The sequence below is a fragment of the Schistocerca serialis genome, chromosome 4 (genome assembly GCF_023864345.2).
Source record: "Schistocerca serialis cubense isolate TAMUIC-IGC-003099 chromosome 4, iqSchSeri2.2, whole genome shotgun sequence".
NCBI lineage: Eukaryota > Metazoa > Arthropoda > Insecta > Orthoptera > Acrididae > Schistocerca > Schistocerca serialis.
The window spans coordinates 87,171,266-87,182,704 of NC_064641.1; the positions used below are offsets into that span (position 1 = coordinate 87,171,266).

At 41.6% G+C, this 11,439-nt stretch overlaps 1 protein-coding gene across 1 annotated transcript in view; it reads right to left on the reverse strand.

Annotated features, from left to right (window-relative positions):
• LOC126474262 (cuticle protein 21-like) overlaps positions 1 to 8,238 on the reverse strand; it is a 44,143-nt gene extending 35,905 nt beyond the window's left edge. Inside the window, exon 1 of the mRNA XM_050101726.1 lies at positions 8,146 to 8,238. Coding sequence (XP_049957683.1) covers positions 8,146 to 8,157 — 12 coding nt within the window. The 5' untranslated portion in view covers positions 8,158 to 8,238. The remainder of the gene's footprint in view (positions 1 to 8,145) is intronic.
• Between the last annotated feature and the right edge of the window lie 3,201 nt (positions 8,239 to 11,439).

An 11,439-nucleotide genomic window follows, 5' to 3' on the forward strand; every position in this document is an offset into this window, starting at 1 on the left:
GTATCGGCGAGGACCATTCGCAACCGTCTCCATGAAGCTGGGCTACGGTCCCGCACACCGTTAGGCCGTCTTCCGCTCACGCCCCAACATCGTGCAGCCCGCCTCCAGTGGTGTCGCGACAGGCGTGAATGGAGGGACGAATAGAGACGTGTCGTCTTCAGCGATGAGAGTCGCTTCTGCCTTGGTGCCAATGATGGTCGTATGCGTGTTTGGCGCCGTGCAGGTGAGCGCCACAGTCAGGACTGCATACGACCGAGGCACACAGGGCCAACACCCGGCATCATGGTGTGGGGAGCGATCTCCTACACTGGCCGTACACCACTGGTGATCGTCGAGGGGACACTGAATAGTGCACGATACATCCAAACCGTCATCGAACCCATCGTTCTACCATTCCTAGACCGGCAAGGGAACTTGCTGTTCCAACAGGACAATGCACGTCCGCATGTATCCCGTGCCACCCAACGTGCTCTAGAAGGTGTAAGTCAACTACCCTGGCCAGCAAGATCTCCGGATCTGTCCCCCATTGAGCATGTTTGGGACTGGATGAAGCGTCGTCTCACGCGGTCTGCACGTCCAGCACGAACGCTGGTCCAACTGAGGCACCAGGTGGAAATGGCATGGCAAGCCGTTCCACAGGACTACATCCAGCATCTCTACGATCGTCTCCATGGGAGAATAGCAGCCTGCATTGCTGCGAAAGGTGGATATACACTGTACTAGTGCCAACATTGTGCATGCTCTGTTGCCTGTGTCTATGTGCCTGTGGTTCTGTCAGTGTGATCATGTGATGTATCTGACCCCAGGAATGTGTCAATAAAGTTTCCCCTTCCTGGGACAATGAATTCACGGTGTTCTTATTTCAATTTCCAGGAGTGTATATTGTACGCTAAACCGTTTACGAAAAAGCAGTGATCCCATAATACGTTTACGAGAAATTCTTGACACTCGTTTCCAGCGTCAGTTCTAAGTTACGTTGTTGAGATGTATCCATTTGTATAAATGATCACAGAACATAAAACGGTAGAAGTATGGCGTATTCTGACCTTTCGCAGCTTAGTAAACGATTCTACCCCAGTCGTTCATTTATGTCAAACAGTGTAACGTACGAGGAATTTTTCAGTAAGGAGGGCGGTGAATTTGATAGTTGGTGGCAATAAGACTAGCTGAATTGTAAGTTTCTCTCAACAGAAATGACTGGTTTAGACAGTTTAGGAAACCATGTCAAGTTGCCGATACGAAGTTCTAAACAATTGTTTTTCAGAACATGAGGACGGAAGAAATAAGGGTAAAAATGTGTAACGTCACCTGGTCCAAGAGAAACAATCCCTTAATGAGATCATTAATGAAAATAGGCTGAAATGATTTGGCAATCTGAGAAGGATGGTTCCACAAACAGCTAGTGTGGTTGAAGAAAGAAGTTAGAGAGACTAAGAAGGCGGCCAAGAAAATATGAATCGAACAGATAAGAGACGATGTAGCACAGCGAGGTCTGCACTTGTATCAGACTGTCATCGATATCCCTTAAGTGCATAGAAATAAGTGGAGCAGGCTCATTCACCGCACCTGCAAAACTAATGGAACTGGAAAGAAACTAAGAAAACAAAAAAATGTCCTACGGCTGGAGCTGCTGCTGTTGTCAGTGTAACGTATATTCACGGATGTTCGCTTCTTCAGTGTAGCAGGGAATGAAGGAAGATTAGGTTTTAACATCCCGTCTACGTTGAGATCGTTACAGACGGAGCACAGGCTCTGCCTGGGGCTGAAATTCGCCCATGTGCTTTTCAATGAAGCCATCCAGCCTTTCCCTTTCATGATTTAGGGGAACCACGAACAACCGAGATCTGAATGGTGGGACAGCGATTCGAAACGCTGCGCTTCAGAAAAAGAGTCAGAATGCAGCTTAGTACGTCAGCGGTGATTCTGTGTTGCGAGGAGAAGTGTGATTAGTTCTCGTGCAGAGAGTGCACTGTTTGTGTTGTTGAGGATTTCTACGGGAACGAAAGGGAGATGGCGAAATCGTTTGTCGATTCGTTGTTTACTTCTCTCGGACAGCAGAAGATTGGCCCATACGCCATCACTACCTTCATGGTACTAACGCGTGCTTTAATATTTTACCCAGAATGTAATCCAGTTATGATTTGTCTGTCAGCCTCTGCACCTAGCGCTACCGCACTATGTGAGGTGATTCAGTGTGTAATGCTATTGTAAATATAATACTGCCATTAATATGTATATTTTAAATTTTTTTTTGTTCTGTAATAAGTTTGAAAAATTAAGCAAATACTATAACGAGAATGGGCCCAGGAAATGACCTGGGGGGGGGGGGGGGTCTCTGCAGACATCATGAGACTCTGGCATAAAATGGGGATGATACGCGATTACAAGAACTCAGCAAGAGAGTTCTCACAGCCTCTGTCACCTCAATTCTCCAACTTCCTACCTACACGTGGTGCCCCTGTTAAGCCTAGCAACTCAGCGGAAGGTTGGGTAACCAACCCCAGCGGGAAACTGAGTCGGTGAGCAGATAGGAGTTGGAGGACAGTGGAAGGCAACGGGAAACCACCACTGAACTATCCCAAGAAAACCCCATGGCTTCGCTAGGCTCAAAATGTTCGGAGTTTCAAGTTCACCGATCGGATCTCCGGGGGGGAACCAGGTTGAGAGGAGCTTCATGAAGAGTAAGATGGTGCAAAGAGAAGCACTGCATAGGAACCTGGAATGTAAGATCCATGTATCAAGGAAAACTAGACATAGTGAAAAGAGAAATGGAGAAAATTAACATCGACATATTGGGAATAAGTGAAATGAGGTGGACTGGCATGGGAGAATTTGCTTCGGATGGCCATATGGTGTATTATTCTGGGCACGATAACAACAGAAGTAATGGAGTAGCCTTCATAGTTAGTGATAAAGTGAGAAAAGCTGTAATGGGATGCAAATATAAAAATGATAGAATGATGTCCATCAGACTTCAAGGTCAGCCCCTCAACATCACAGTAATTCAAGTTTATGCACCAACAACCGATGCTGAAAAGGAAATTATTGACCAGTTCTATGGAGATTTACAAGAATTACTACTGTCAACATCTAAAAAGGATATCGTCTTCATAGTTGGAGATTGGAATGCAAAAGTGGGAAATGAAGCTGTAGAAGGTATAACAGGGAAATATGGTCTTGGTACAACAAATGAAGCTGGACAGAGACTCCTAGAATTCTGCCAAGAAAATTCATTGATAATTACTAATACACTGTTTCAACTACCAAAACGACGCCTATATACCTGGACTTCGCCAGATGGCCAACACCGGAACCAAACTGATTACATACTTTGTAATCAGAGGTGGAAGAGCGCGGTTCAGTCAGCTACAACAAGACCTGGGGCTGACTGCGGATCAGATCATGAGCTCCTGATTGCAAAATTTCGGCTGAAACTTCAGAATGTAGCAAAAAGTATCCCAACTTGCAGATACGACCTTTACTCTATACCCTCCGACTATGCTGTAGAGGTACAAAACAGATTTAATGTATTATAGCTGGAGGACAAAAGCTGGCAAGAGATGTGGACAGAAGTAAGTAATACTGTCAAGGAGGCCGCAGAGAAACACATTCCCAAGAAAAGGAACAGTAAGAAGGCTAGATGGCTATCAGTTGAGGCACTGCAAGTTGCAGAAGAACGACGGAAAGCAAAAGTCAAGGGAGATAGATCAGCTATGTTTGAATTAAATAAAGATTTTCAGAAATTAGCTAGAAGAGATAAAAATACAGGGTGATTCAAAAAGAATACCACAACTTTAGGAATTTAAAACTCTGCAACGACAAAAGGCAGAGCTAAGCACTATCTGTCGGCGAATTAAGGGAGCTATAAAGTTTCATTTAGTTGTACATTTGTTCGCTTGAGGAGCTGTTGACTAGGCGTCTGCGTCAGTTGATGCTAAGATGGAGACCGCTCAACAGAAAGCTTTTTGTGTTATTGAGTACGGCAGAAGTGAATCGACGACAGTTGTTCAGCGTGCATTTCGAACGAAGTATGGTGTTAAACCTCCTGATAGGTGGTGTATTAAACGTTGGTATAAACAGTTTACAGAGAATGGGTGTTTGTGCAAAGGGAAAAGTTCTGGACGGCCGAGAACGAGTGATGAAAATGTAGCACGCATCCAGCAAGCATTTGTTCGCAGCCAAGGAAAATCGACTCGCAGAGCTAGCAGAGAGCTGCAAATTCCACAATCAACTGTATGAAGAGTCCTACGAAAAAGGTTAGTTATGAAACCTTATCGTCTGAAATTGGTTCAGGCGATGGATCGGCCGCCAGGCAGCCCGTGACAGAGCACTTCATCACTGGCCTCCAAGAAGCCCTGATCTTACCCCCTGCGATTTTTTCTTATGGGGGTATGTTAAGGATATGGTGTTTTGGTCACCTCTCCCAGCCACCATTGATGATTTGAAACGAGAAATAACAGCAGCTATCCAAACTGTTACGCCTGATATGCTACAGAGAGTGTGGAACGAGTTGGAGTATCGGGTTGATATTGCTCGTGTGTCTGGAGGGGGCCATATTGAACATCTCTGAACTTGTTTTTGAGTGAAAAAAAAACCTTTTTAAATACTCTTTGTAATGATGTATAACAGAAAGTTATATTATGTTTCTTTCATTAAATACACATTTTTAAAGTTGTGGTATTCTTTTTGAATCACCCTGTATATTCTTTAATGAATAGTGCAAGGAAGTTGAAGATAGTAACGGAATGGGGAAGACAAGAGATCTTTATAAGAAAATTAGAGAAAGTAAAGGAAAATTCCAGTCAAAAATTGGAATGATAAAAGATAGAAACGGGAAAGATCTGAGTGAAGCAGAGGATGTTAAGGAAAGATGGGCAGAATATGTAGAAGACCTATACAAGAAAGAACCGCATCATGACAGGGCTCCTACTGCTGATGTTAATGTTAATTTAGAACTAGAGCCAGATATTTTGGAGAGCGAAATCCAGTGGGCCCTTGAAAATATAGCTGATAACAAAACTAGTGGACATGATGAAATACCAGCAGAATTGTTTAAAGTCACTGGAAAGGACGCAGTGAAAGTGCTGCACTCAATATATCAAAAAATATGGATCACGAAGCAGAGGCCAGAAGACTGGAAAAGATCAGTATTCATCCCCATTCCAAAGAAGAAAAGTTCTAAAGAATTCTCAGATTACCGAACAATCGCACTTATTTCACATGCTAGCAAAGTTATGTTGAAAATCTTACAAAATAGACTTCGCCAATATCTAGATCGAGAGCTACCAGAAGAACAAGCTGGATTTAGGAAAGGAAGAGGAACTAGAGATCAAATTGCTAACATTCGGTGGATTATGGAAAAAGCGAGAGAATTCCAGAAAGATGTGTACCTCTGCTTTATTGACTACGCCAAAGCCTTTGACTGCGTCGATCACAACAAATTATGGAACGTACTGAAAAACATGGGTGTACCAGATCACCTTATTCATCCGATACGGAGTTTATACCTTGACCAAGAAGCCACGGTGAGAACTATGTATGGAAAAACGAAATGGATAAAGATTCAGAAAGGGGTCCGGCAAGGCTGCATACTGTCACCGTACTTATTTAATCTGTATGCAGAACATGTTATGAGGAATGCGAGGCTAGATGAAGGAGAAACAGGAATTAAAATAGCTGGAATAAATGTAAACAACCTCAGGTACGCGGATGATACGATCCTGTTGGCAGAAAGTGAAGAGGAATTGAGAACACTCTTACTGAAGGTGAAAGACGAAAATGAAAAGGCCGGTCTTATGCTGAATGTGAAGAAAACGAAAAAATGGCAACTTCACCTACCAATTCGTGGGATATAGCAGGAGAAACCATGGAGGTAGTGACCACATTCAGTTATCTCGGTTCCCAGATCTCTGCTGACGGCGACTGCAGCCATGAAATCCGGAGACGCCTGTTGCTCGGAAGACAGGCGATGTCAAACCTTGACAAGGTTATAAGGTCCAGAGATATAACACTAGCAACAAAGATCCAGTTGTGATGTAAGGATGTGAGACCTGGACCATTAGAAAGGCTGAACGGCGAAGAATTGACTACTTCGAATTGTGGTGTTGGAGGAAACTTCTTAGAGTTCCATGGACTGCAAAGAGAACCAACAGATCAATATTGGAGCAAATTAAACCAGATTTCTCCCTGGAAGGTCTAATGCTAAAACAAAAGCTGACCTACTTTGGACACACAATGCGAAGGCATGCCTCGCTGGAAAGAACATTAATGCTGGGGAAGATTGAAGGAACTAGAAGAAGAGGACGTCAGAGGATGAGATGGATCGATGGCATCACAGAAGCAATGTGTTCCAATCTGGAAGGTCTACGGGAGAAAGTGCAAGACAGGAGAAAGTGGCGTGATTTGGGTCATGGGGTCACGAAGAGTCGGAACCGGCTAAACGAATAGAGAGAGAGAGAGAGAGATAACGAGAATAAGCTTTTGGTAAGTGTAGTTCATCTATTTAAAATAACCTCTTTGACGTAGGTGGAATAAATGTATTAAAACATATTTTGTAAATAATTATGTAATATTTCAAGTACAACTGTAATTAATTATGTCAATTTTGTATGTATATGCTGTCATACAATTGTAGATGGTTCATACTTAGGGTTTTTGTAAGCAGAAGTGTAAATTGAAAAGGTGTAGGGATCATAGGTAGAATGGAACTGCAAGACTGGGTTTTGGCCTCGGACGTGTTCTCATGATTGGCGCAGTACGGCAATAAATTAATAGCTCAGAAATTTGCAATTTTATCGTCGCCACCAAGAGGAAGACAGAGCTACGTACATCTAGAGCCGTATCTGCGCAATGTTACTACGCAGCACCGCCTCACGCCACCTCCGACATCAGTAACCTTATTTAGAAGTGTATCACAGTATGAACCATACATCTTCAATCAGTGGAATATAACTGTTAAATGTACCTTTGTGTTTAACCGTGATTTTCCTATTTCATTTACCTCAGTAGGGTCCTTACCTAAACGAATTTATTCCGAGTATCCTGATGTTTATTGTAGCTTATAATAGTAAATTACTGGCAAGAGTACTGTTTTGGTAGTAAATTCTGAAAATCATTATTAAATACTAAAGTTTGCACGTATCAGTTTAAGGGCCACCGCTTTGCGTGACCATGAGGATAAGTTTTCAATAGCATTCCTGAAAGTAAAGTAACATATTTGTTTAACTGCAATAATCTTAACAGTAATTGTTCGTGTTGCTTCTCCATGTCAAAGAAAGCCAGACAAATATTGGTGTTAGTAAAATGTTAACAAATAACAGTCCTAAAGAAATGAAATTTAGTCGTGTTAAATAATAGTTTTGGTCATATGAATGATAACTATAAGTTAAATGTTTTGTTTTTGTATCGTTGTTGAAACGTATGTGTGTCTTCTTTAAATAATTAATGAAGTATAGTGATAAATTCCATAAGTAACAGAAAGTGGGATTAATAGTACTTACTGCCAAGTGACCGTAGTAAATGGAAATCAAGTGGTTGTGTTTAAATTACGTAGTAAGTGAAAGTAGTTATTTATTCAGTGTCGAAAAATAACTTCATCTTTTTGTGTAGACACTGTGCCCGATTTGGGCTGGCGGCCGTTTTATTAAGCAAAACAGTTTGTTGTTATAACAGGCTTTGTCTGATAAAAGGTTTCCAAAAGTAATTATTCTCCCTGCTTTTCCCACAAACTGTATGATTCGGAGAAAAATAGTTCGATACTTTACCATTGGGTTGAACACGGTTAAAACCCCTCTCCGACAGTCAATGGTTTGGAGTGTTAGTGATACGTAAATTTGTGGTGTTCCTGCCGCTACTTACTACACAGTTCCGACATTCCGAATCGCGGATCTTCCGTCTTTACAGTGGTAGAACTTAAACATTCTGATAGCGTATTGACGAGAACGCGAAAGTACCGTTGCAAGTGGTGAAGAGAGACAGGAGCTCGCTAGTGGCTTCGGCTGCGGAGACAGACAGCTAAGTTAAAGATCATATTACAGCATCAGACGCGCCAGCTGCTGACGGTGTGCTACAGCGAGCAAAATCCATGGTGTGCCACGTAGACGGCATGTCGCAGCAAACAACGGTAGATTATTTGCAGAAACTCACCAGGATCTTCATACTGTTCGTCGTAGCGGACGTCGGTGCAGCCGTTGTAGCGATCTCGGGTGTGGGCTGCAGTGGGGTGGTGGCGGACGACTTATATACCTGTACGGTGGCCAGGGGCACTGGGACGCCACCCAAGCCCTGAAGGCCTCGCAGCGGGTAGAGAGGGCGATTTCCAGATCTCAGCTTACACTCCGGTACGGAGTCAGCGCGTACTGCACACACACATACAGACGGCCTCCGCCGTCACCAGTTGCAGCTGTTTCAGGTTACATCGTCACTTCACACGGCGGCGAGACCGCTGAGACCACTGTCACAGTAGGACTGATTAGAAACCTTCTATTTACTTTATGCATGTCTTTTTTGGTATAAAAACGGGAGGAAGATATTTAAAGACGGAGCACAATGTCAAAAAACGGCTCTGAGCACTACGGGGCTTAACTTCTGAGGTCATCAGTCGCCTAGAACTTAGAGCTACTTAAACCTAACTAACCTAAGGACATCACACACATCCATGTCCGAGGCAGGATTCGAACCTGCGACCGTAGCGGTCGCGCGGTTCCAAATGTAGTGCCTAGAACCGCTCGGCCAGCCCGGCCGGCAGCACAATGTCAGTTCGACAAGGATGAGATAGGGAATTTGCCGTTGTGTTGTTGAGAAAACGATTGTGGAATTTCTTTAAAGTTGACACTAAACAGCAGTGTCTGTGTTATTAGGGAGTACGATGCTATTCGGTTTCTTCGGTCATGCATGCATATGTGACCGAAGGAACATTACATCGTAATTCTTAATAACACAGGCACTGCTATTGCGTATTTATTCGCCAATACCAGGCCCTTGACTCTCAATCAATATGTCCTTTTCGGAGGGAAATATTTGTGACTTACGAGTGCAGGTTGTGATACATGGACGACGATATATGGAAGTTTGGGTCTGATTCGTGCTTGGATGGCCGAAGCGGCTAAGGTAACCGCTCGCATAAAGTGGAAATTTCGACTGAGTCCCGGTCCGCTACAAATTCTCATCGTCTTCATTCCAATATATGACAGAAGTTGTTTGATATTTGCAACTGAATAAATTTCTTGTATCCCATAAAGTCATGCAGAGAAATTACAGAAACCTAAATCATTTTGGGCAACAGTGTGTGAACATCGCTCTGTCGGTATCGTAACCAGTGTGCAAAATAGTATATCGAACTGTTTAGTACATAATTTAGCCATTCTTGACAAGACTGTTGCAATCTACAACAATCAAGAGCTTTGGACACAATTATTTCTAAAATTGTTGTTCGTTTCAGGCAAAGCAGGATTGAAAAGATACAATTTGTGACATAAAAATTCAAACAGGACATTTGCTGGTATTAAATACAAAATATCTTTATCCCGTCTTGTACGGGGCCCCTTTGATCAAAATTCGACAGTTTTTATTTTATTATTTGACTTTGTGGTCGGATGCGCTTCCCGAAGCCACTTTCGTCAATGTAACCTAAGGGAGATAAGTCGTGAGTGCCATCTGTCTGTGAATCGCGTAAACTTTGTTCTGTGTGTTATCGTTTTTAGATATTAGATTAGATTTATTTTTATTTCAATTGATCCGCAGTGAGAAGGTCCTCCAGGATGTAGAACATGTCAGAAAAACAACAATACATGACAAATATTTACAACTCAAACAAATAAGCTAATGTACCATTCCACGGGTCCCAAGTGGAATGATCGTCATTTTTTAATGAACACTATATGAAAGAATCATTTTACAAATACTAATGCACTGAATTTAAAATAAAAAGGTTTATTTATTTATTTATAAGGTAATAAACACGTAATACAACTACTATAATACTTATTTACAATGAACACATCAATGCACTGAAATGGTGCAGAAGTTAAATTGTACTTACACACACACACACACACACACACACACACTTATTTACAATGAACACATTACTGCACTGAAATTGTGCAGAAGTTATATTGTACTTATATATATATACACACACAAATCAGTTGGTTTTACTGAGAAATTCGTCGATGGAGTAGAAGGAGTTGGCCACCAATAAATCCTTTAGGCTTCTCTTAAACTGAATTTCATTAAAGAACAAATATATTGGGAAGCTGTAGTTAGTACCCCTAGTATCCTAAACAGGCTTCTGGGGGATGTTCTAGAGTTCACGCCACATGTAACTCTTACTGCACGTTTTTGTGCCCGGAAAACTTAAGCTTGGCTTGATGAATTACCCCAATAAATAATCCCACATGACATTATGGAATGAAAGTAAGCATAGTATGCCAGCTTTTTCATTTTTATAGCCCCTATGTCTGACACAATTCGCATTGCAAATAAAGATTTGTTAAGACGCTTCAGCAGTTCTGTGGTGTGCTTTTCCCAGTTGAATTTATTATCAAGCTCTAATCCCAAGAATTTAACACTGTCCTTCTATCTGCTTGTCATCATATGTTAGGCACATACTCGTGGGACACCCCTTACAAGTTCTGAACTGCATATAGTGTGTTTTTTCAAAGTTTAGTAAAGGTTAGTGACAAGGAATTACCTAGGAACCAGTGATTAATGTCCACATATATTTCATTAGCTGATCTTTCGAAGACTACACTTGATTTGCTATTTATTGCAATGTTTGTATCATCGGCAAACAAAACGAACTTGGCATCTGGTAATGTTACTGATGAAAGGTCATTGATATACACAAGAAAAAGTAAGGGCCCTAAAATGGAACCTTGTGGGACCCCACATGTAATTAGTTCCCGGTTGGATGATGCCTGATAGCTTGATACATGTCTCTTTCCTAATAACACCATTCGTCTCCTGCCAGAGAAATAAGATCTGAACGATTTTGCAGTATTTCCTGTTACTCTATAATATTCTAATTTACTTAAAAGGATATTGTGATTTACACAGTCAAATGCCTTTGACTGATCACAAAATATACTAGTTCCCTGCAATTTTTTATCTAATGAATTAAGCACATTTTCACTGTAAGTGTAGATAGCCTTCTCAATATCTCTCTTTAGAAACTCTTTAGAAATCCGAACTGTGACTTTGACAGTATGTCATTTGAGATAAGATGGTTATAAAGCCGATTGTACATTACTTTTTCTAAAATTTTTGAGAATGCTGGCAAAAGTGAAAATGGATGTAAATTTGATGCTATTTCTTTATCTCCCTTCTTAAACAGTGGCTTAACTTCTGCATGTTTTAACCATTCAGGAAATATGTTACTTAACTCAGAATCACATTCTTTAATTAGCTTTGTTGATATTTCATCATACCCACTAGATG